Here is a 26,768-nt window from a genome sequence, read left to right as displayed (position 1 = left end):
AATGTGTGCACGAGGGGGGGAAGATAGTATGAGTGTGTTTGAGTTACGAGGTTAATTACATGCAGACGTAGATAATTGTAACAGTGTATGCATCTGGGAAAGAGAGCCAGTCAGTGAGTGCATGTGTGAGTCAATGAGTATGTGTGTGTGAGCGTGTCTGTCCGTGAGTGTGTGTGTGTGTGTGTGTGTGTGTGTGTGTGTGTGTGTGTGTGTGTGTGTGTGTGAGTATGTGTGTCTGTGTGTGTGTGTGTGTGTGTGTGTGTGTGTGTGTGTGTGTGTATGAATGGCTCGCCTCTTGCCAGCATGTTTGCTTAGACTACAGTGAGCCTGTTCTTCCCGCGGTGAGATTGGTCAGACGTGTTCACATTGGGCTGCTTTTAGCACAGAGCTCCTACTTTCACACATCACTAGCAACAGTGTTCTCCAGGAGCCAGCTCTTGGCTGCTTTGTTGGGTTCTTAACGTTGCCTTTGAGGTAGCGTAAATTGTAGCACGTGAAACACATGTTTAATTTTATAAGGAAATGTGCCGGTTGCAACTCTAGCTACAATGTTTCTCATTTAGCAACATCTGTGCAGCTGGATGGTGGTGCCAGCAGTGACTTTTTTTTTTTTTTTTTACCAAGAAGAAGGAATGTTGGAAAAAAACATGGCAGAAAAAGTAATAAGGAGCAATAACACAATTGACATGAAAAATGTTTGCAAGTGTTTGTCTCATATGTTCAAGACCACTGATGATGATGTTGTTATTGTTTCTGTCTGTTCTCAGTTTGAAGTGAGATAAACGGTTACGCGGTTGTGTCTTTCTTTGTGTTTCTGTCAGTCGACAGTCAATTTCTCATCTCTTTCCTCTTTCCTCTGTGCTTCTCTCTCTCTCTCTGTCTCTCTCCCTCCTCCTAGATCTCCATAAGATGCGGCGCTGTGGATGAAGACTCCCCGCGCTCGTGCCCAGATGACAACAGCACGGCGAGCAGATTATAGCTGTTGTTCCGCAGTCCATCTTTTATATGAATTTGCATCACAATGGAATGTGGATTGAACTGGTGCCCCGTGATCCTACTGTGCACGGATCTCAGGAGGGAGTAGAGAGCAAAATACCCCCTGCTCTGAAAGCATGCATTATTCACCCGCTTCACGGCCGGGACCGATGTGTCATCAGCAGCTCGGGCTGCACGGACCGGGCCTTGGGTCCAGACGTGCTCTCCGGGGAAAGTAACGCAATTTCAGTTTGGGAAATGGACATTTTTTAGTCATGTGTGAGTCAAGACCGAAAGTGGGACGTCTCCTTTAGACCGGACAGGAAACAGACATTTCTCATCCACTTCCCCGCAGCCTGACTGGGTTGTTGTGGCCAGGGGTGAGGACCTGGTCATAACCTTGCCTGCTGTATCGACATTGGTGTGGAACGTAGAGACAGAGATAACGGTGGCCACTGGTACAGGATAGAGAGCAGCAGTCCCTTATGGGCTTGTTTTTTAAGGGCTTTTATTGGAACACGTACTCAAGCTCAGGAGTTGAGTATGTGAAGGCACTGGAGATCATCCAATCAGTCATGCTTTGTCATGGCTGATACCTCATGTGTTGCTCACTTCCCGGTGCACGCTTACAGATGGAAGCTTAACTGAAGTCATTCCTGCGACGCATCGGCAACAAGACAAGCAGCTTTTTTCGCGTGACGCTCAGAGACCGTGTTGGTGTTGGTGTTGGTGGTGGTGTTGTTGTTGTTGTTGTTGTCGTGGTGACGTGTCGCCATGCTGAGGAGGGGTTCGCTCGCCTGGCTCTCCCGTATCGGGTTGGTGCTGGTGCTGCTGTGCTGCACCGCCTCCCTGCTCTACGTCAACACCTGCGGCCCCCACCAGGAGGAGGGGCTGGGGGTCCACGCTCTGCCCCGGGCCGGAGGTGGGGGAGGTGGGGGAGGCGGAGGAGGTGGGGGAGGAGGGGGTGGAGCGGCCGGCGCCAGCGGTCCGAGCGGGGGGCCCACGGGCCGCGAGGGCTACCAGGCCCTGCTGCAGGAGCACGAGGACAAGCACCGCGTCCACATCGCCAGCCTGAAGAAGGAGATCGCCCAGCTGAAGGAGGCCCTGCAGGAGCGCAGCGAGCAGCTCAAGGGCGTCCAGGAGTCCCTGGAGCGAGCCGCCGGAGGAGGAGACGCCGCGGTGCCGGCCGCCAACGAGAAGAGCCCCAACGCCGACCTCCGGGAGTTCCTGCGCAGCCAGCTGAGCCAGGCGGAGGTGCACCAGGGCACGCGGCTGCCCAGCGAGTACGCCGTGGTGCCCTTCGAGAGCTTCACGCTGCAGCGCGTCTACCAGCTGGAGATGGGCCTCACGCGCCACCCCGAGGAGAAGCCCGTCCGCAAGGACCGGCGCGACGAGCTGGGCGAGGTGATCGAGAACGGCCTGCAGGCCCTCAACGCCCCGCGCAACGCCGGAGGGGACCGGAGCCTCAGCAAAGTCTACGCCCCGTCGGACTTCATCGAGGGTGAGGCAACAGGACACCGTTTGTCATATTGTTTAAATGTTGTTAGTGTGCAAACATATCTTTCAGACAGATTTGGACAGAGGACAGTTTCTGTCTAATATCAGAGTAATAAACAGAAATGTTATGTGACAGATATGATAAGAATAGAACAGTCAGATAGACAGAAGGAGATTTTTGAGATCTGATTAATTCTGTCTTCAGTATTTCAGAAGACAGTAACTTCAGATTTATTCAAAGTCAGGTGTACACTTTATTAATGTCTGTTTGTGTTCCAAGGGAATAGAATCTTTGATGTTGTTAGCAACGTGCTCAGCTGGTTGAGCAACAGGAGCACGCTGTATGATTACAAATGTTCAGCCTGTTCCCAATGCCTCCCTTTTCATTTATAATCCTTTCTCAGGGTTCATAAAAAAAACAAGTCAATAGCCATTTCTGTGTGACAAAAAAAGCAGACATTCATGTCAAAACCCTCTCTGTCCACCCCCGTCCTTATCCCTCTCCATCGGGACATGCGAGGATCTAAGCTGTTATTGTTTAGGCGCCTGAACAAAAACATCTCACGCAAGCAAACAATCAAAATCAAACACAAAGGCGAGACAATGGCCGCATCCTGTGCCTGAACGTCAAGGCGCTAAAAGCCAGGAAGTCCGTGGGTGAGAGACGGGTTCGAAACCGAAGGTAGGAAGCAAGAACAGCTGCTCGCTCTGCCGACGGTTGTCAGGGAAAAGGAAAAAGGGGTCTTCCTCAAAGGTCGACAAACATCAGCAGGCGGCCAGGGTGACTCAGGAGCCTGTCGACTCCGCAGATGCTCCGGTGGAGAGACGTCGTCACGTGGCCACAGAGAAGGTTCCGTCTGGATTCTGTCACCATGTGAAATAAGGGGAAGATAAAAAACAAAGATCAAAGAGTTTGGCACTCGAGAGTCTTTGAACAGCCACCTTGAACAAAAGTTGAAATGTGAAGAGGATTTCGGCACTGATAAATCTGATTTATTCTTAGACACTCTGAGACTGACAAGAGCTGAAACACAAAAATGTATCAAGACATGACTAAATCAGTCAGATAGAGCGTACACAGTTTATCAGTCTACCTTCTAAGGAATGTACTGTACAATAATACTGTGTATTAGGGCAAGGAAACCATCAATTTAGCTATGTTATTTTCATGCTTCACCAGCTAAGTCAAAGGAGCACTTTTGTAGAATAACATCCTGTAGAAAGTCGTTCTGTCTGCGCATAGTTTGTTGTTTATCCCACACACAGTAAACTGTATGGAGGCAGGATCATATGACTCCCCTGAGAGGTGTAATGGGGAACGCATACGGACACACAGCTTGTCATTGGCCACACTCCTTGGGGAAGTGGCTTGGGGCAGGGCTCGTCAGTGTCCTCTTCTGGAAGGATCTTTTCCAAATCTCCTCAGAGGTCCTCTCTGAGTTTAACTGAAATGAACCCAGAAGTAGTGTCTCTATCCGTGGATTTTTGTCACCCTCCCGGTCCATCACCCGCCCACATCCCCCCCTCTCTCATTCCCTGACTGATCCAAAAAGCCCAGCAGATGCCTGGGTGGCTTTAGCCTTTATTTGCTCCAGCTGTCCAAACCTCTATGCTTGTATTGATCAGATGTCTAGCCCAGAGTGCAGAAGGAATGCACTGTGTAAGTGTATATAACTGTGTCCACATCACAAGGTCATTACATTCATCTCTGGCCTCAGCTCAAAAGGAAGCCATTCAGGAGAAGGGCACATATAGAATGCCCAGGATTTGCCGTTCTGCTCTGAGATGTCCAATGAATGTGGGTGTCTGTGTTCTCTGTAATGTCGGGCTAAATCGTTAGGACAGAGCAATTGTGTCGTTGCCATGTAGGCCTGGCGAAAGAAAGCCCTTGTGCTGGTATAATGTCTCTCAGAGTTGGGTCCAAACATCGCTCCAGAACTGTAGCTGTATCAGGATTCTTTCCAGAATGATCAATGGTGGGTTCTTTAGGGAGAGCTCATCATGAAAGAAGGGGGAATTGTGGAGGAAAGGGTGAAAAACAGTGAGAGAGAAAGAGTGAGGGAATGATTGAGTGAAAGAGTGGAAAAAGTATGACCCTCTTAGTGACAAAACATGTTTATATGGAATGGCACGCTGTAGCCTTAGTCATGGAACAGAGCGGAGCAGTAGGCCTCACTCTCCGACGGAATTGCCACCGAAATGGCTTTGGCCAGATTGAGTTACCAGCACAGCTCGATGTTGCATGACTCACTGAGCACAGTCTCATTTATTAAAAGAATTCCCATAAAGTTGAAAAAGGGGGGATTTTGTTAATTTCGCGCATCTGCTTTTAAATCAACAATCACAGGTGCCAGACGTAACAAGAGGTTGCCTGTCACTCGGCTGGACAGCGCAAAGGCTGTAAAATAGAATGTCGTGCGGCCAGATCTGACCAGTTGCATATAATTTGACAGGCAAAACTAATTCACAAGACTTGCATCAGTTGAGGTTTTGTTTAATGGTTCCAATGGCTCCATTAGCCCATGATTCTTTCACCATCTGCAAAAGTGTTGTGAAGCATAGTACACATCTTAACATGCAAAACTTTATGGTCAACTTAGGACACTACGACTGGGGGGGTTTTGTTTCATAATGCTGATGGCTCCACTCTGCTGGTGGTTCTTTCCTGCTTGGCTTTGTGCAAGAGAAAGGTCGCCGCTATCAGAGGAAGTAGGTGCCACAGAACCCGTTCCACATTGCCCCATCCCCTGCCTTCCACCCCCACCCCCCCTTCTACCCCCACCGCCCCCCTCCACTTCCATTTCCTGTGAAGTTTATCGACGCCAGGCTTGAAGGGATGGTTTGACGGAGCAGTGTGTTGGTTGTGCGTGTGTGTGTTTTTTGTTGTTTGTGCGGTGTGTGTGTGTGTGGTGGAGTGGACAGTTTGTGCGGCAGGGGCTGGATCCCATTAGTGGTCCACTTTCCTCCTGTTTGATTCCTGGCCGTTTGTCTTCGGTGGCGGGGACACATCTCTCCCCCCCTGAGGGGGGTCTGCGTCTGGCTTTCATGCCGCAGCCCTGCGAAAGCCCCCGTCGATACAAACGGCCTCGCTCGTGGCGGGGTCCCTCCTAATTGTGACCGCTAAGTGGATGATGTGTGTGAGATGGAGGCGAGGTGGACCGTTGTTATTGGTTTTTTGGTCCGCGGCCGTTTGTCATTTCACTCGGGGATAATGGCTGAAATATTCCATGGTGTCCCGCGCCGCGCACACAAATAGCCTTAATGACCTTGTTTGGACGTCATTATTTGATTCACACAGATTTGGCTCTTGCTGAACTCTGAGCTCTTTTGCATAGTTCATCCCTTGCATTTGGATTTGCAACCAGAATATATTTATCATGCTACACTGAGCAGCCAAGTGGTTTCACTGTTGGGCCTGATGCAAATGTAGCATGTCTCTCCTTGGGTGTTTTCAGAGGGACTGACAAGGATTTTGTTACGTTTCCAAGTTACTCCCAGTTAGACAGCGTGTCTCTGTGTAAATTTAAAGTGTTTCACCGAAAGTCATACGCATTCTGACAGGATCACGCTCTTTGTTCAGATCAAGGAATGTTTTGTCTACCACTGAATCAGAGATGATGTTAGGGCCTGGAACTCGAGCCCTCTCAGGACTAGTCTTCTGGAAAGATCCGTGGGGCCACTGACAGATGAAGCGCAGCCGTGGCGAGCTGACGGCCAGACTGCCGCCTGCCCACTCGGTGTGAGAAGCACTCTGAAGCGCCGCTGTGAGTGTTATGTGATGCTCCGGCAACGCTTCTGCACGGTCTGCATGTGTGACCGATCGTCCAGCTGCCTGCGTGGCTCGGGGCCCAGGGCCCAGGGGCAGATGAGGTGAGGCGAAGGGGCCGCTTCATGAGGTCCTCTCCTTGGCCTGAAATGCCCCCGTCGCCTCCCACCACCGCTGGACTTGGAGACTCTTTTCTTTTACACCAACAAAGTGAAAGGCTGTGTATGTGTACAGCCAATCTACTTACCAGCCAGTCAGTCAGTCTATGTACGTCGGTTCAACTGGTGAGCCTTTTTCCAAAAAAGCTTTTTGCGGAAGATATTTATTGGATTTGATTATTTGAGGAAATATAAAAAAAAGAGAGTGATGAGGAAGTCCAGTATGAACTCGGTGATCTCTGGCTCAGAGGCCTGGAGTGGAATGCTGCTGTGGCCAGATCCTGGAACACCCAATCACGACCCAGGTCTGGCTAAAACGCTGGGAAAAGACGGGGGAGTAGAGGGATGCAGGACGAATATCAACTAGAAGATCTAGAATATCAACTAGAAAATAACTAGAATAGCAACTGGAAAACATCTAGAATAGTACATAGAAAACATCTGGAATAGCAACTAGAAAACAACTAGAAAACATCTAGAATAGCAACTAGAAAACAACTACAATAGCAACTACAAAACATCTAGAATTGCAACTAAAACAACTAGAAAACATCTTGAATAGAAAACATCTAGAAAGGAGTATAGAGCAGGTGAGCCATGAGAGATGTAGTCAGGTGGGATGAATGCCAGGTGGGCTATGAGCTCTACATCATTTTGTCTCATTACATTTATTGTGCAATAAACTAGGCGCTTTCAATTTCTGGGGCACTTTTTTGTTCTTTATCAGAACGGGTGCCCGAGTGCAAATAAAACCATGGCATTGCCAGCATCTTGTTTAGTATTGATTGATATAGTATTGACATATTCCTCGTTTAATACTTCACTTGCTAAACTTCATTAGATCCCACATTACATAGTACAGACTGTTTGAAGAGGTTCCTCCTGTTGAAATTTCTGAAGAAAAATGCCTGAAATGTAACTACCTCATAAATCATTTTTATGTGATACTCGTCTGGTGCACACAGAACCTTGATCCTTTTGCATGTTTGTTTGATCCTCAACCTAAGGCCGTTTCTTTGGGTGTCTGTCTCTGTTTTGATTTAACGACGTCCATCCATTCTGTCCTGCCCACTGCAGGAATTGCACGGACAGAGAAGGACAAGGGGACCTTGTACGAGCTGACGTTCCGCGGCGACCAGAAGCAGGAGTTCCGAAGACTGGTGCTGTTCCGTCCCTTTGGCCCGCTGATGAAGGTCAAGAACGAGAAAGTGGACACAGCCAGCGTCGTCATCAACATCGTGGTTGCGCTGTCCCAGAGAGCTGACAAGTTCCGCCAGTTCATGCACAACTTCAGGTGGGGGAAAGAGAGAGAGAGAGAGAGTGTGGTGTGTGTTTGTGTGTGTGCGTGTGTATATGTGTGTTTGTGTTTGAGAGAAAGAAAGAGAGAGAGAGAGAGAGAGAGAGAGAGAGAGAGAGAAAGAAAAGCTGCTTTAGACACCCCAGCATGTGAAGCAGCAGGTATTTTGGTCTAAAACAACCAACTTCCTTAAAAGGCATGCCAAAAAAACTTGAAAACACCAGCAACAGCTCAGTTGGCACTGATCACAACCTATTTTGCATGCTATCTGGTGTCTTTTGGCGGTGAAGTTGGCAGCGGCGCACTCTGAAAGCTTTCACAGAGTGATTCATCCTGGACCACATAACTACATGGTGCGTAGAGCCTGAACTGCCTGTGGGAAACGCAGACACGCTAACCTATCCCTACCATCAGTGTAGCCCCGTAAATGAGTTTGAAGTTAGCATCGAAATTAATTTGAAGATAACATTGAAAAAAAAAAAAAACTCGTTACATCAGAAAGTGGAAGAAAATGCTTTATACAACATCAAATCAGAATGTTACAGTGTGGCTCGTCTCTCCCTGAAATACAACACCAGTGGACACGGCTCGTTAGTTAGGCTCCAACATGATGCAACAACAATCTCAGACTGGGATACTCTTACACTATTCATTTTCTAAACAACTTTTGTAAGCTGTAGGCATGGCTTATCTAATTTTATGCTGTGAATCATTCCATATCACAGAGTAATGGACTGCATATGTGCACCAGCTAGCGTCCTGTTGTTTCACATGTTTTATTATCATGTTTCAACATTAGCACTATATGAGGATCATATGGGTGGTTGTATAATACTAGCAGGGTACACCAAGATGACTATGGGCCATTGCAGGAAACTTGCAAGTGTGGTATGGTGTTAACTCTCCATGTGTGTGTTAGCTGAGTCAACACTTTCCTCTCATACATATTTAAGTTACTGTGGAATGGAGATGTGTGTGATAGCATTCTGTTCTCCTGGAAGACACAGACACACGCCTCAGACGCTATACAGACACACACACACACACACACACACACACACACACACACACACACACACACACACACACACACACACACACACACACACAAAACAGGAATAACTCCCTTTGTTTAGAGATTAAACTTTTTCTGGTGCTCTCTGCCCACATGCAGTTAGCCTTTGGGAAAATCTCTCCTCCTCATTTACTTTGTTATGGTAATCGCATGGTCCAGAAATGTTGCCTTTTGAATATCAAACAAGCGAGGATATTCGTATTTTTAGATTCAGCGGCCACCGACTGCACTTAAAGGTTGGGAATCAAACGCTTCCCTCGCGCAGAATACAAAGAAAGTCTTCAAATGCGTCATATCCATTTAAACACAATGGATATGCAGAGAAATCCAGAGTCGAATGAAGTTCTTCCACTCCTCTTGTGCAGTTTGACGTGAGTTAGCTTCAGGTTTCTTACATAGGTACTAGTACTAATGACAAATCAGCTGGTTTGCTTCTTTTTTGTGCTTTTTTTTGTGCTGAGCAAAGTGGATCTGGTATTCCTCAAGCAGGTGGTGCCTTCACTTGTTATTTTGCGCGAGTGGGGGGGGTCAGTGTAGTCATCGTCGGCATCAACATGGCAATTTTGGCATACCTTGTTCAGAATGTGTCCGCTTCAAAAGCCTGCAATTTCAAACCAGGTTGCAGCCTCTTTAGGAGTCCGTGCATGCTTCGGGTGGTATTTTCTTCTGTCTGCACCCAAAGCCTTCAAGGTAAACATCTCAAAAGGAAAGCATAATACTGTGCAGGTCTGAAGCCATCTGCACTGAGATCTAATATGGTGGCTATGTGCTTAGTTTATAATCTGTATCTAAAATCTCTTCAGTCAGGATAGGATGGATGTGGGGTACTATCTATAAGGGCATATATTGCTTAGCTGATATGGGCATAATTATAGGCAGCTGGTCTGATGAAATGCCCCACATAGCTTTGCCTTTCATGCATTTCAAAGCACACTGACTGTTTAGATCTATTGCAGAGATTACAGTCCTTGAACGTTTACCTCGGCCTGCACCCGAGGCAAGTTACAAGTTACGGAGAAACAGAGTATGATAATGATATATTGACACAGAAAATACATGCATGCAGAGCTGTTATCATAAGTGACCTTCACTACATGGTCAAGACATCCGTTCAGCAGTATAACCTGCAAGTGACCCTGTGCGTTGCAAACGCTGTGTCAGACTGTGTTAAGTGTATCAGTCGGAGTATAGCAACATATTGCTTGGTTTAGATTCAGTGACAAGGAGAATTAACTGTATTAGGGATGCATTTATGCATAAGCTTATGTCCTGAGAGCCAGTAATGTTTGAGCAGTGGTGAGATGCACAACCCCTGCAGTCTATGGCCTGTTCTTGTGTGTGTGTGTGTGTGTGTGTGTGTGTGTGTGTGTGTGTGTGTGTGTGTGTGTGTGTGTTTGTGTGTGTGTGTGTATGTGTATATGTGTGTGTGTGTGTGTGTGTGTGTGTGTGTGTGTGTGTGTGTGTGTGTGTGTGTGTGTGTGTGTGTGTGTGTATGTGAACACTGACACACCGCTGTGGTGTTTGTGTGCCCATAGGGAGGTGTGTGTGAGGCAGGACAAACGGATTCACCTCACCGTGGTCTACTTTGGGAGGGACCAGATGAGCGAGGTCAAGGGAACCCTTGAGAACACCTCTAGGTGAGTGCTCTGTGTGTGTGTGTGTGTGTGTGTGTGTGTGTGTGTGTGTGTGTGTGTGTGTGTGTGTGTGTGTGTGTGTGTGTGTGTGTGTGTGTGTGTGTGTGTGTGTGTGTGCGTGCATGTGTGTATTAAATGGGTGTGGCACAGATAGAAACCTTGTGGCATTTTTCTAGCTGAATTCCTCTAGATTAGTTTTTTGTAAGTGTGTGTGTGTGTGTGTGTGTCGTGCACATAGTTATTTTAGGTAACGGAGCTTGGGGAATGGAGGTGGAGCACAAAATCTCTTGGGAATGCTTCCACTTAACTTTCTGCAAGGGCAGAATGTGTGTATTTGTGTGTATTGTGTCTGTGTATGTGTGTGTGTGTGTGTGTGTGTGTGTGTTTGTGTGTGTGTCGATGTGTGTCTGTGTGCTCATCTGTACGAGAAGCATCACCCTCGAGTGCAATGGTGGGAAAGCAGACAGAGCGTCACCACGGGACCAGAGTCTCAGGCGTTCCCCTCTCCATGACCTCCTTCTATCCCTCTATCCACTCTCTCTCTCTCTCTCTTCCGCCCTCACACTCTGTCTCTCTCTCTCCCTATCCCTATCCGGAACACCGGGCGGGAAGCATCCAACGCCAGACTCCTCAAAGCTCTGCTCCGACCGCTTCCGACTCCGAGAAGTTATTGATTGTGATGGAGAAGAGCAGTTGCCGTTTCCCCAGGCTTGTTTTGCCTCCGTCTTTCATGTGCACATCAGTGGGGGGAGCGAGCGAGAGAGGAAGAGAACTTAGCGCGGAATTAATTATTATGAACGCGGCACAAGGCCACACGCTGTGGGATTGAATATTAAAAACCAGCGAAATGTCGGAAATGGAGACGTGTGCAAATTGGAGTGGTCAAGATTTTAATAATGTAGATAACGTGTCATCCTCAATGGTGCAACATTTTTTAAAATGTGCCGTGCTTAAACACATACTCTGTATTAAAGCATAGGGATGTTCGTGGGGTAAATTCATGCACATTTATGCAGGCTCATTTGTGCACATACACACACACACACACACACACACACACACAGACAGACAGACACGCACACACACACACACACACAGACGCACACAGACTCACATACACATACACACACACACACACACACACACACACACACACATATAAACCCACCCACACATATACTGTACATACACACATACACAGACACAGACACACACACACACACATACACATACACACAAACACATACATACACACATACACACACACACACACACACACACACACGTAGGCCTACACGTACACACACATTAATAATGAAACAATAAAGGCCCAGTGCAGTGCAATACATGTATGCATGAAACTGCAGAGTGAAGGTCAGGCCTGGGTACGCTCGTTGTGAGAGCAGTGTGGCATTGACCCGTGTGGGTGTGGGGCAGGCGGGGGGGCGGGCGGGCGGGTGGATGGGGAAATAACAGGTCCCCTCTGGTAGCACTGTGGGTGAGGACTGGTTCAGAAAGACCCAGAATAGGCATCTGAGCTGGAACAGAGCCAGGCACCCTACGAGAAAGAGGAACAAAACGTGTCTCGAGTTCATATCAGATCTCATCTCTGGGCACCGCACGTCAGCCAGCAGAGACAACAAGGAGAGAAAGAGAGAGACAGAGAGAGAGTGAGAGAGAGAAAGAGGGGACATGATGGGAAGATGCACTGCTCTCCTCTCAATGGCACATCTCTCACAATGCTGCCAGACGCTATTGTCTCCCCGGCCTATCTGACGAGCTCCGTTTCTCTTTTCACCAAGAGACACTCTGTCCGCTGCTTTTGTGTACCGAGGAGGAAAAAAGGAAAGTGTTAAAAAAAAGCTCCGTTTTCTTTTAAGGGGACTATTAGAGAAGCGTGAAAGAGGGAAGAGGTTTTTGTTGTTTACTTTTTTTTACTCTTTTGAGTGGAGAACAGTGGTACAGTTATTGTCAACCATCGAGCCTCATTTGTAGCCTCAGAAATTGGCTGCATCTGACAACAAGCAACAAAATTCAGGTCAACGTTTGGGAAAAAAAAAAAAAAGTTTCTTGTTTCGTTTTTTCTCCCTCCCACACTGTCAAAGTGAGTCTTTGATACAGCTGCCGTCGGCCCACGAGTCAAGAGACAATACGGGAAGTCATTTAGGGGTCGTCTGAGATGTCACATGACATCAAACGCACCAACCAGTGGGAAAAAAGAGAGGGAAGAAATCTTCAACTCGGCTCCACCCGCAGCGTGTGGCTGCAGAAATGGACATCTTGTTGCGTAAGCCCTTATCTCCGTCTTCCATCAGTCCCTTCTCTCATCTGGCGTCTGATCTCTGAGCGACGCACGGAATGTTCCCCACTTTCAACTCCCCAAGTTGCTCACTGCGGGGCTTGCCCTGATGGACGCAGATGAGTTCGGATGTTGTTGGGAGAGAGAGAGAGAGAGAGGATTTGGTGGATGGGTGGGGGTAGGCCGGTGGGGGTAGGGGGTGGCTGATATGTGGTGCCGATTTAGCGACAGCCAATTATAGGCCAACAGCAGCCTTCCACTGAGTCGATATCTTGCTTCCATCCCCGGGCTAGAATCATGTGCTGTTGTCAAGAGCTAGGCTTAGTCCACTCAGCTTGGCCACTCTGACATTTCCACCGTGGCAATCCCTGTGGGACCAAAATGAAGCAATTTCTCTGAATCTCCGTCGGCTGTCTGAGTTTTTGTTTTTCTGAAGGGAGACCAGCTGACTGACAAGGCTGGTTATGGGGAAGGGGTGGAGAGGAGGAGGGGGGGGGGAGTTGTGGGCGGAATTGAGAATGTGAGCGGTGTTATTCTTTTTGCGATAGACAGGGACATGTGAGCCTGTCGAGCTGATTAATCAATAGGCATGAATAATTTGTGCGGTCTTCAGAAGGGGAGGCCAGTGGGGAAACGACTCGGAACACAGCGTGATACGCTCAACCTTCAAGCACACCTTGAGTGCTCTGAGCTCCGAGCCTCCGAGTTTTTATCTAGCCTGTAGCCATAACGACAGAAAAAGAAAAACATCTCAAAACACTTGATGTTTTTTGAAGGCGCCAATGCACCAGCGAGGAATCTGTCCAATAGAGCACAGACAAGAAGAGCGATCCTCTCGTCTAGGGCAAGGACAGTTTTTATGTAAAGGTATTTTTTCACTGGAAGTGATAGGAAAGTAGACAGCATATCACAAAAGGCCAACGCAATGGAGGGAAGTAAGGCAAAGAGAGGAGAATACTGCAGTGGAGTCCCCTCTGGTACTCTTACCCCTGTAGGCTAAGGAGCAGAGCTGCCCTGGTTACTGTAGCCTACCTGCGGATACTTCACAGCACTTTAGCAGGCATCGCCCACATCTGCTTGGTCTTAATGTGAGGAAGGCTGGAACAGAAAACAGGGAGGAGTGAGTCAACAAAAGGAAGACAAGGTTGTCCCAGACAGCCCTCCAGTCGCCGAAAGACAGTCCAGGATCCAGAGTTACAAAAAAAAAAAAGGAAACAAGGTGGTGTGTTTGTGTAGCCTATGTGTGTGTGTTTTGGCCCGAGGGCTGAGGGTGAATCAGGCACCAAACCCCTCTACAGCCACAGTTCTTCCACAGCTGTCCCGGTAATGTGATTTAACACACAATCCTGTTTGCCCGTGCTCTCTTGCCGGTGCCAGATTCCCCCCCGATCTGCCAGACCCACGGCAGGTTTTTTTTTTTTCTTCTTGTGCGCGTATATTTTGAGACTTAGCAGCCCTGAAAGGTATTTATCCGACGTGTAACAACTCCCTCGGGGCCAAAGGAACAGTGTTTTCATGGCCCAAGAATTTCGTCTGTCAGATTAAGCAAATGTTTTTTCGAACCCACACAGAAAATAACCTTGCGGGGACTGGATGTTGGTGACGCGAGGGTTTCCAAAAGCTTCCTAATCTGGCCTTTTGCTTTGCTTTACCGTGATAGGCATCAGAAATTCTAGAGCCGATTGTGAGTGTGTTGATGCCCACGTACATTATGTCTTGTGTGTTTATGTGTGTGTGTTTGTGCTTATGTATGTGTGTGTGTGTGTGTGTGTGTGTGTGTGTGTGTGTGTGTGTGTGTTTTCATGTACGGACCACTCCCGAATCAATGTTTTCATTTGAACATCTGATAAAACAGAAGTTCTATTATGGTGGCCGATGTTGAAAAAAGAAGTAAACAGTCCTCCAATACAGTGTTCCCAGGAGAGGAAACCCATCCCTCAACCAACAGTTAGCCAAAGATTAGTTTGGTTTGGCTGTCTGAACGATTTAAGAATGAACACAATTAGCATAGCTGTGTAATATCAAGTGGAGGTAGCACAATGGTAAAAAAAAAATACACTGGGAAACTACACAGAATGGGAGGAAAACCCCACACAAAAACAAGGCCAGAAACTGAAGTTGAGGAATCAGAAGCCCTGCAGCGTTTGTTTCCTCTGTGTGACCTGTGTGTTCGGGGCATATTGTTCATCTGGATGTGATGCCTCTTATCTTTTTGGATCGGCATAAGATCTTTGATGTTGCAGAAATAGCCTGCCTACTCTGTTTCGTATATATACACCCTAAATTGTACTTCTCATGTCGATGTCAATGCATCATTTAGCTTTTTTTTGGTGATTGTGAGATGATGCAGTAATGTCATAATAGTATTATTGTGTTACAGTAATCTCTCAAAAATGCCATGGAATTAGAGATGGTTTATATTTCAAGGCTATTTGAAGGCTTATATTTATAGCTGTGTGTTGTTGGGTGTTCAAATACTGTATCATCTGATGCAGCTGGTTGTGTGTTTTCCTGTACACACACACACACACACTGAGCTGACCAGAAGGGTCACACACTGGCCGCACACACACAAAGCACAAGCCTTTTGGCAGTCTTTCTGCTGTCCCTATTCTCCGGGTCATGCAAGTCCGTTCCTTGACATTAGATTACGCATCTGCGGATGTCAGAAACATACAGTATTTCATTTTGAGCGCCCACGATCCCACTGCACTCTCCATCGTGAAGGCCAGTGAGGAAGGAGCCAGAAATAGAGGGAAACAAAAAACGTTGCTGTTTGCGGTTATCCTGCATGGCTTCCCTATTTGTTATTTGGCACGCAGGAGCCTATGTGATCCATGGGGAATGTGATAATGTTCAAATATGGATGTCATGTCTCATTCACTTCAGCTCATTTAGTGGAGACCTTTAAGTAGGGGTGAGTTTGTTGGCGAGATCCTTGTCCACAACTGACCATGGGAACCACAAAATATTAAATACTCTGAATTTGGGCCATTTGTTCTGCAAAATGCATTATGTGGACACTTCTGTATTCAGTTTGTGTGCAGTTGCCCTGGTTGAGTGACCACATTGCAGCACACCATGTGGCCACTTTGTGTGCTTAAAATGTTGTAGCTTTTATGGCAATCGTAGTGTCAGCATGTCCTGAAGCATTTAATGGTCTTGGTGAAACCACATTCCCAGTTAAGAGTGTTATGATGATAAAGAAATATTGGTAACACTTTACTTGACGGGTTCATTCAGAACACATTCATAACAGCTATCATGAGCTGCACATGAAGCATTCATGACTGATTCATGAAACATGACTATCATTCATACCAACACTTTCGTGAATGTGGAAGACAAAACGACCAAAATTTGTCAAAATAGAAGTCCAACAATCTAGTAATCCATATACAGGGTATTGTGAATCCTCTCCAGCGTTTGTAAACATCTCATGAATAATTTATGAAGTCTACTTCAAATGTCACTTTACTATACGAGTTGTGAAGTATTCATCTACTTGGAAGTGAACTACTGACCATCAGTGGATTTCTGAATGGTTGGACATTCCTGTTTTATATATCTATATAGGCCTATACAGTCATTGATTCTTCATAGGTTACGATCACAAAATAAACAAACAGTCAAACAAAAACTAAATTCTCCTGGACACTGGACTTCCCCATTGACTAAGATGTGACATGATCAGGTTGGCTAAAACAAAAAAATGCATGCATGCTTCATGTGCAGTTCATGACAGCTGTTATGAATGTGTTATGAACGAACCCGTCAAGTAAAGTGTTACCGAAATATTGTAATAACACATTTGACCATTTATTGTGACAACTGGAAATAGCATAATTTAATACTGTGTTATGGCACATTCTATCATCAAGGATATAATTTTCCATGTAAACAATGTAATGTGTGTATAATTCTAATATGAGAGAAAAGGAAGAGTGTTGAATGTTTGTATGTCTTACTCTTGTTTCACACTTACAGCTTGTGTAGCAAATCCAAGTTTTTTTTACAGGAATAGGAATCTGCTAGAGTCTAAACCTTGTTTACTTTTAAGTAGGGTTCCAAGTACAGTTGCCATAACCATTCTCTCTCTCTCTCTCTCTGCCTCTCTTTCTCTCCACACTCAGGGAGATGAACTTCAAGAACTTCACTTTGATCCAGCTCAACGAGGAGTTCTCCCGGGGCCGTGGGCTGGACGTTGGCGCGCGGGCGTGGAAGGGGGGCAACGTGCTCCTCTTCTTCTGCGACGTGGACATCGTCTTCACGGCGGACTTCCTCAACACCTGCCGTCTGAACGCCCAGGCCGGTGAGTGATCCGGCAGCTGGGCCAAACAGACAGCGCAGAGACATCATCACAGACCCCAGAGGCCGTCAGAGCCACAACAGACCCAGCAGATGCTTCAGTTTGACTTCTCTTTTCCACTGCAAAACTAGTCAGACTTGTGTAAAGCGAAAGCCTGGTAGTTTATGGAAGTGGTTTCACCGCCTAAACACCAGAGTTCTGCTTCTGCGAAAGTTTAGGCTGTGGGCTGAGTGAGAATGCTGTCTAAAAAGACCCATATGAAAGACAAACTATGATGATGCAGCACTCCGCTGATTGCGCTGATATAAACAATGCATTAGGGATTGTAGTGTGCTTCATCACACAGATGTTGAGCTCCACCCATGCTTGTACTGTACTGCAGTACAAACAAATACAATTTGATTATTAATTAATAAACAAACACTGAAACTTAAAAATCACTGAACATTGTTGACTCGGAACAATTTTATTTTCTGGAGCCTGTATGCCCTTACTGTCTCACCAGACTAACCGTCTTGTGTTTCTCTCTTTTGGTTCCCAGGTAAAAAGGTCTTTTATCCGGTTCTGTTCAGCCAGTACAACCCTGCAGTCATCTACGGCAGTCATGAGCACATTCCTCCAGTGGAACAACAACTGGTAATGTTCTTAATAACTCAGCATCTGCTTAATCTGGTTAGGCTGCTTAATCGAATCAAAAAGTAGTGAGTTGCTACATCACCCCAACCTCCCGCCCGTCCCTTCCTCCACCCCCCATTGTAACTACAGTACACATATGCCTGAGCTGTATTCCAGAGAGCTTTACATATTAGCAGTTAGTGCAGCAACATTATGCAGAAATATGAAGCTTGAAGGTGTGAGTAAATCTCCTGGAGTTTAAGTAATCACATTCAGTGTTCTTAATGAGGCCAATGTTTATGTTATTAACTGCAACCGTCGCTGCGTGGGATGGACTTATTGGAACAAAATGATTCTCACAGCAGGGAGTCGACACTGCGAGTCTGCAGCTACTGCTTGTCTTGCCCCGGCTGTCTTGACTGTACACTGTGCGCAGTGTAGTCTGTCTGAGTAAACTGTTTATGTGATGTTTGGGTGAAAAGGATGAGGTGGGGTGGCGGTTTTGTCTCTAACAGTGGACCCGTATGTGTTGCCTTGGACAGGTCATCAAGAAAGACACAGGCTTCTGGAGAGATTTTGGCTTTGGCATGACGTGCCAATACCGATCCGACTTCATCAACATAGGTAACCATCCACACGGAGTGTTTTACCAACCACATCCACACCATATTCTATATTTTATTTTCACGCAAGCGGAGCGCCACTAGTATTTCATATCGAGTGTGTTGGAGAACCTTCGTTATAGTTTGACACGGCCTATTATGAGCTTAAAGTCCTGGGGGAGTCAAACACCTACACAGTGAAATCATTTCCATGTAGGTGTTGAACTAACAGCTTCGAATGTATTAAACAGTTTTAGAAAACAGTAATCATTCAACTTAGGCCGTCTTTGTCCAACCTTTTTAAAAAAAAAATGTTTTTAAAAATCAGATTAACAGATATTTCCAGGTTGTATGTGACAGTGCTCTCTGTGAAAGTGATGTATGCTTGTTCTTATTTGTCCTCGGGATATTTGTACGTTTCTTGTGAGAGATTTCTTTCCACTGAGGCAGTGGCTGTGAAATGAACTCAGCTGTGGAGAAAGGAGAGAGGAAGTCAAGAGGAAAAAAAATCCTCATCACCCTCTTGTACTTTCTTCTGCTCTTCCTGACTCTACCTTTTACAGTACTTTTTGTACCAAAACCTCTATGGCAGTTGTGAGAGGAATTGAAATTAAAGATTTGTTTTCAGTGGGTTTCCCCTGTTACGGATTGTAAACTCACGTACTTTGTGCTTTGATTTGAATATGAGCATGGACTGAATAAACAGTCGTGTACATTTATATTTATTTATATTCATTTAAATTTATATTAAGCATTTATTATCGGTGCCTGGTTTGTTGTCTTTCACAGCTTCCTCTCTCATTAAACTGTGCAGCTACTGTTTATATATTTGGTTTTCTTTAACCGTGTGGCGCAACTCAGGCCCAAGTGCCCACGGGGACCCAGGGTTTGAGTCCGACCCAGGTCATTTCCCGATCCCACTCAATCTCTCTCTCCCACTGGCTTCCTGTCAGTCTCTTCACTATCCTGTCGCAACAGAGGCAAAAAGCCCAAACAAATATATGTGGGCAGTCTCGGAGATTAAAAGTACGCCATACTTCTGACCTCCGAATTCTAAGATAGCGGCTGTGCTGCTGGATTAGGAACAGATGATCGGTTGTCTGGAGCATGTGGGCGATTCGAATGTCACTGGTGATTGATAATCTCTGAGGGAAAAGAATGCTCATGAAATTGTTTTGCTGGTCACTCACCGCCCTCAGCTATTAAAATCCCCCTCTAATCTTGGATCAGTGTTAGTTGCAGACCCATTTCATCCATTGTGGCGAATGCAGGCATTTTCTCAAGCTGAAGTCACCCTGGCAATTCCAACACTGCTACCTTCTCCATCAAGATTCACGCTACATTTGATAAACCACAAAAGATCCATGAAATGCACTCAATCTTATCGTGACATTCTGAATGTGACCAAGTACACTAAATCACTGACCATAGACAACAGCAGTTCTTGTACAACTCTGCCCAGTGGTTCAGCCCCCCTTCTTGGAAATATCTGGGGGGTTGAGCAAGCCCCTACATGTACGAGTAAAGGCAGTAGAAGATAACATTGTGACTGCTGGGAGGATAACAGGGTAGGATGTGTTTTTAGTCGAGTTGTTAGCTTGTTTTTGCTCCTCTTAACCAGGAGCCGAAGAGCGTGAAATTCCTGATATGGTCGTGGTTGTGATGCACGACATCGATGTTAGAACTTGGAGATTGCTTTTCACAGTCACGAGCATGGCGCTCACGAGAGCTGTGAGGAGAGAGGACGGACATGTTTGTTTTTCACTCAAGTACACTGACAAATGGGAGCAAAACTAGATTTACGTTTGTTTTTACCCACATTCACACAGTTCAGACAATGACAGAACATTGAATGCAGTCTCATCTTTACATGATGACATTACATAAACTTCCTATTCGACAGTATTTCTTTGGATAGTTCTTCTGTAATGAGGCCTCAGAATCTTATTTTTTTTAGACACCTCATAGTTTTGTAATGTCTGAATGTTTGAATTTGTTTAGTAATATGTAACATACCTATGACAACTACATGTTTTTCAACCTTAAAGGGACACTTCACCGATTAGCATTAAACTTTGTATCTTTAGAAAACCAGTCATGTTTTTCAATGGTTGTGCATCATTCCCTCAGTTTGCCTTGAGATGGGAGAAATACGGATTTCAATGAAACCCATGAATAGGACTTCCTGCTTTTAATGATGTAAAATGATGATTTTTACATCATTGAAAGCAGGAAGACCAACATTGAAATCCGTATTTCTCCCATCTCAAGGCAAACTGAGGGAATTATGCATGACCATTCAAAAACATGACTGGTTTTCTAAAGATACAAAGCTTAATGCTAATCGGTGAAGTGTCTCTTTAAAGAGCAGCTCAACAAGCTTGTTAAATGTAATAATGTGATATGCTGCAATTACAGTTTTCAGCACAAGGTGTACATACACACACATGTACATTCTCTCTCTCATACACACACACACACACACACACACACACACACACACACACACACACTCATCCACTCACTCACTCACTCACTCACTCACTCACTCACTCACTCACTCACTCACACTCACACTCACACTCACACTCTCACTCTCACTCTCACTCTCACTCTCACTCTCACTCTCACTCTCACTCTCACTCTCACTCTCACTCACACTCACACTCACACACACACTATCTAACTGTCTTCTCCACCTTCCAGGCGGTTTTGATGTGGACATCAAGGGCTGGGGCGGCGAGGACGTGCACCTGTACCGCAAGTACCTGCACAGCAACCTCCTGGTGGTGCGCGCGCCCTCCCGCGGCCTCTTCCACCTGTGGCACGAGAAGCACTGCGCCGACCAGCTGCCGCCCGACCAGTACAAGATGTGCATGCAGTCCAAGGCCATGAACGAGGCCTCGCACGGCCAGCTGGGCATGCTGCTCTTCCGCCACGAGATCGACGCGCACCTCCGCAAGCAGCGGGCGCGCACCAGCGCCAAGAAGGCCTGAGCGGGGTACGCCGCGCCGGGGTGTGTGCGGACGGACAGCGGACGCGGTGTGGCGGAGCGTTGAGACGGGAAAGCAGGCAGCAGGATGAAGACTGTGTGGTCCTGGGCCCCCATCATCTCTTGCAAACAGGATAATCACACGCAAAGCTCCAAAGGCAAAAGACGCAGCTAGCATCACATGCTATGGAAGGAGTTTGTGGGAACCGCCTGGGAAGTGTGACCAGAGTTGAAAGAAAAGTTGTTTGGACTTTGGACTGGAAGGGAGAGTGAGGGTCCTGAGTGCTCTTTGGAAGACTTGCGATCTCGTTTAAATGACTCGAAGATGACAGATGCACTTATTCTCACAAGTTTCCAAAGTTTCAAAGAAACTTGCTTTTGGAACTATTTTATATCCATCAAAGAAACAAGATTTGCCATCCTCAAGAAAACACATGGACAGGAAACTAGAGGATCAAAGGTCAACAGCGTAAAACGAAAAGGTCAAAAGGTCAAGACTGTATTTAATTCAGAGTCCTGTGACTTAAGTGCTTGTTAACCTCACTGGTGTGAGTTGCTTGAAGGCTCCTTGCTGTCTTGTGACTGACTACACAGAACAAGGGCCACTAGGAGGACTGTAGAGCCTTGGTTACAGTGCCCTCTAGTGGTGATTGTGAGACTCATTGGATTCATGAAAAGAGAAAAAGAATAGATTGTATTATATTTTATTTTGCTGAAAGACATATTTTAGATTTTTCTACTATAAGAAATTACATTCTAACAGTTTTGCTACATTTGTGGTGAACTTGAAAACTGCTACACTTATACTATTGTCACTTGTAGTGCTGCGATTTTCACATGTGATGACATTGACATGGCTCACTGGTGTCCATATTTCCTGCACACATGGAGCTTAAGTAGCTATTTTTTATTCAAGAAATCTTGTAACTATTTATATATGCCTGACAATGTATTCTTTTTCAACAAAGAGGATTTTCAAATTCAGAAAGTGTGCATATTGTAGGCTTCTCTACATATGCGCTGTAGTTTTTAACACATTTTACAGTGTTACAAAGAAAGGAACTGAAAAAAGTTTAGTGCAGCTTGTTCACAGATTGTCAGGTGTCAATGTGTGCCAACTGAGCATTTTTCTGTTGAGAATATGTTTTGTGTCTTCCTAAAGTAGGAAGTGATTAGACTATGCCATTGTCAATCAGGGAGTTCGAGACCATGAATAAAACAAAAGCAACGTCTGTAGAACAGAGGTGGACAAAGACTAAAAAGAAAACAAAGTCTGTAACATTTCTTGTTCAAATTTCAACAAATGCAATGGCTGTGTGACAAGACCTTTTTTTTTAAAGGTCTGCCTATTCTTCTGCATGTACACAGATATATCTTTAGTATGGCTGCAGGAACACGACACACACACACACACACGCACACACACACAATGACGACGAGCTCAAAGAGCTATAACTCACCGCTGTCTGGTCATTGCTGACTTGTGCTTTCATGGAGTTTGTGCGGACACACACACATACTCCATCTATTCTCCTTGTGGAATGATAGTGTTGGCTTCCATTTTGCCTCCGTGCCAAACTGTAATTGCCTTGTCTGCAAGCGTTGCTTGTTTTTGTTTTATTTTGTTTTATTTTGTTTTTTCTATACATTGCAAAAAGGAAATAGAAGAAGTACTCAGCAAAGTATTATTGTTTGTACAGTACAGTATATTAAGTATAATAGCTGAAATAGCTGGGGGGGGGTGATGATTATGCTGACTTTTGCTGTTTGAGCTACTGGAAAATATTACCATAATGAACGACGGCATTGGCTTGATCATGACATGAGAACTAGGTATTTAGAGTTGATGACATGGTGCTGGTCTGGTGTACGGCTCCCCAGCAGTGAATGCCATTCTCAGGGTGCTGCTACAGTGTTGGCTGAAGCACTGCTTTCACTGTACCTTTGTATAGATGACCAAATGTTGTTAACAAAAACGATCTAACTTATTAAAATTGCACTTTTGTTGAATACTGTATTAAATGCATTATGCTCTGTGTATTTCTTTCTTTTTTCTTTTTTTTAATTTTTGTTTTATTTTATTAAAAAAAATAGAGACACGAAACATCATCAGACAGTTTCTTCTGGATTTGTTTGCTGGTTGAGATATATGTGTGAAGATTAGATTTCAGTTATACTCTAGTACAGACTGTTTTGTTTTGTTGGGTCAAAGACTCAAATAAAGAAAGATTAGTTCATTTGTATTTGTTGTTGTTTTGGCTTCGATTGAATATTTTGCTTTCTTTAGTGTTTAAATGCTGATGCTGATGCACATGATGTAAACACACTATTCTCACTAAACCCAAACTGGTGCCATGACCTGTTAAAGGCTACTAATGCATTCTGAATTTCAACCTTCTTAGACATATCAAAATGTAAATCGCTGGTACTGATTATGTTTTATTTCATGTTTGTGCTTGTTGTTTATTTAAAAAGGAATCACAAACTTCACCTCCAGTACACACCATGCAGCACACTAACTTTAACTGGCTAATTTCTCTAGGCTACCCCCTCCACTGGGTCCAGTGAAGACTAATTAGGATATCTAATTAACTATCCTTGCTGCACATCTCTGTGAGATGGGGTTTCACTTTCTCTAGACGGCAAGCATAAAAATAAAGAATGATTAATGAGGAACTACTTGAAAGTCTAGGTACCAAGGAACTCAGATACTGCAAAACATATATTATACACATTTTTTAAAAAAGCATGATGGAAACATAATGTCAAAATGAAACCAACCCCATTAACTGTGTCCTCGTGATACTGTGAAGAGATAACAGTGTGAGAAAAGGTTTGTAAGTAATGGGGAATGTGTGTGAGGCTCCAATCATTCACACATAAACTGAACGGTGCTTTGCTCAGAAAGCTTTCATCTTCCAGAAAACCCTCATCAATTTTGTAACAGATGTCTGTGCTTATAGCACCATCCCAACAGTGATAAGCCATGATGAAATTTGTTGACAGATTGCTCAGTTTTTCTGCAACTGTGGGTGAAACTGCAATCCATCAGTCAGTGTTGTGCTGGAAGAAAAAGCAGCATTGGTTCAGCCACAAATAGGTAGCTTTACTTTTAGCCTATCACTTTACTTGTATAACGGCCAATCCTATACATAGTTAGAGTACAAGTGAAACACAAGGTAGGCCTACAGCCATTTATGTTTAGATGTGTGCTTATTAGTTTCTAGGGGGTGGGATTTTCATTCTATATGTAGGCTAATAATCTCTTAATGGTCAGCCCCCATTCTCCCTAACAGAACCGTATTCACTATAGCACTCAACTCTTGCAACAAATGTCTGACAGCGGCCATTAGTAAAATGAAAAGGTGACAGAACCTTTGCAGTTGCTGCTGTATGAAAAAACTGATGACCCAGTTGCTATGTGCTTCCTCCACCCTGAAACATAGGCCAAAGGCACATTTTCATGCATTGGCCATTTGTCCTTTGTTGTCTATTATAGTTGTTTGGTATGTTTTTCTTTGTGTGTGTGTGTGTGTGTGTGTGTGTGTGTGTGTGTGTGTGTGTGTGTGTGTGTGTGTGTGTGTTTTCTTCTTATTCTATATTTGAATGACCCTTTGTACAAGTCTATGGCCCTCTCAGTAATGTTGGGTAACGTCATTTCTGTTGACGTTCAAACCAAACAGAGTACCAGCTCTCTACTTCTCCCTCAGTGATTTGCTGGAAGAATTTTGTTATGTTTTTATGGTCCAGGCTGGACCAGGCTATTTTGGAGCCTGGCTGTCCATAGGGTCCACCTTTTTTTTTTTTACAGTGTATTCAGGGTTAGCGGATGAGGTGATAATATGTCACAAAAAAAATGTTTTAGCTTATAACAGCGGAACATCAAAGATAGAAGTAATTCCATACTCTTTGGTAACATACAGCGCCCTCCACAATTATTGGCACCCCTGGTTAAGATGCGTTAAAAGCCTTAAAATAAATACATTTTTTATTGTAGAAGCATACTCTCACACTGAGAATTTTAAGCTGGGAAAAAAATCCCTGACTGAGAAATAATTATTCTTCATAAAATCACCTGTTCCACAATTATTGGCACCCCTAACAATTCCTAGGAAATAAATGTAATTAAAGTATTTCTGTCATTTCTACAGTAGTTTACAAAGTCAATCAGAGTATGTAGGAACATTTAATTAGTAATTCTTAACATCCTGTTTCCCTGGGCTATCAATATGACGTGACACAGAGGCCATTTCTCTTCAACATGGGAAAGACAAAGGAACACACTGTTCAAGTAAGGCAGATGTGTGTCGACCTTCACAAGTAAGGCAATGGCTATAAGAAAATAGCCACTCGCACACCTGCCCATATCTATGGTCAGAGGAATCGTTAAGAAGTTTAAAACAACTGGAACAGTGGTAAACAAGCCTGGAAGAGGCTATTTTGCCACCACGCACAGTGAGGAGTCTGGTAAGAGAAATAAAAAAATCTCCAAAACTCACTGTTACAGAATTGCATCAAATGGTAGCATCTTGGGGTCACAAAGTCTCCAAAACAACCATCAGGCGCTATCTACATGCCAACAAGTTGTTTGGGAGGCATGCAGGGAAAAAAACCTTTCTCACTAAAAATCATAAGCACAAACGTCTGGAGCGGTACTGGGCCTTCAACTGGGACCGTGTGCTTTGGTCAGATGAGACAAAGTTAGAGCTTTTTGGCAACAAACACTCTAAGTGGGTCTGGCGTAACAAAAAGATGAGTATGCAGAACAGCACCTCATGCCCACTGTGAAGTACGGGGGAGGATCGGTGATGCTGTGGGCCTGTTTCTCTTCCAAAGGGCCTGGGAACCTTGTTAGGGTGCATGGCATCATGAATGCTTTGAAATACCAGAACATTTTAAATCAAAATCTGGTTGCCTCTGCCCAAAAGCTGAAGATGGGTCGTCACTGGGTCTTTCAGCAAGATAATGACCCTAAACATATGGCCAAGTCTACACAGAAATGATTCACCAGACACCGTATCAAGCTCCTACCATGGCCATCTCAGTCCCCAGACCTCAACCCCATTGAAAACCTGTGGGGTGAGTTGAAGAGGAGAGTGCAGAGGAGAGAACCCAGGTCGTTGGATGATTTGGAGATTTTGTGCAAAGAGGAATGGTCGAAGATCCCTCTTTCTGTTTTCTCTAATCTTGTGAAACATTATACGACAAGATTAGGTGCTGATTTATTAGCAAAAGGGGGTTGTACAAAGCATTAACATCAGGGGTGCCAATAATTGTGGCACACATGATTTGATGTAAAATAATTATTTCTTAATGTGGGATTTTTTTCCTTCTAAATAAATGCACTTGTATTAAAGGTTGGTTTTTACGCTTTTTCCCCCATTGTGGTCCTATATTATTTGGGGAAAAAATGAATTTATTAGAAGCTAAAGAACACATCTTAACCAGGGGTGCCAATAATTATGGAGGGCACCGTATCTTAGCGCAGCTTTAAGCTGTGTTTAAACCTATAAATAATACTAACTTTTTCTAGGCCTACTAATAGAATT

General features: G+C 44.9%; 1 protein-coding gene across 1 annotated transcript; it reads left to right on the top strand.

Moving 5' to 3' along the window:
• The first annotated feature begins 1,742 nt into the window (after positions 1–1,742).
• csgalnact1a (chondroitin sulfate N-acetylgalactosaminyltransferase 1a) lies at positions 1,743–23,456 on the top strand. Its single transcript, XM_062554633.1, has 8 exons — positions 1,743–1,897; positions 1,946–2,476; positions 7,474–7,690; positions 10,304–10,405; positions 16,835–17,013; positions 17,552–17,646; positions 18,168–18,249; positions 20,934–23,456. Exons 1-8 carry the CDS (start codon positions 1,750–1,752, stop codon positions 21,221–21,223), a joined length of 1,644 nt encoding a protein of 547 aa, XP_062410617.1. The 5' UTR covers positions 1,743–1,749; the 3' UTR covers positions 21,224–23,456.
• Positions 23,457–26,768: the final 3,312 nt, after the last annotated feature.

The sequence above is a fragment of the Sardina pilchardus genome, chromosome 14, assembly GCF_963854185.1.
Source record: "Sardina pilchardus chromosome 14, fSarPil1.1, whole genome shotgun sequence".
NCBI classification, from domain to species: domain Eukaryota; kingdom Metazoa; phylum Chordata; class Actinopteri; order Clupeiformes; family Clupeidae; genus Sardina; species Sardina pilchardus.
This window is presented reverse-complemented; position numbering and strand designations above follow the sequence as displayed.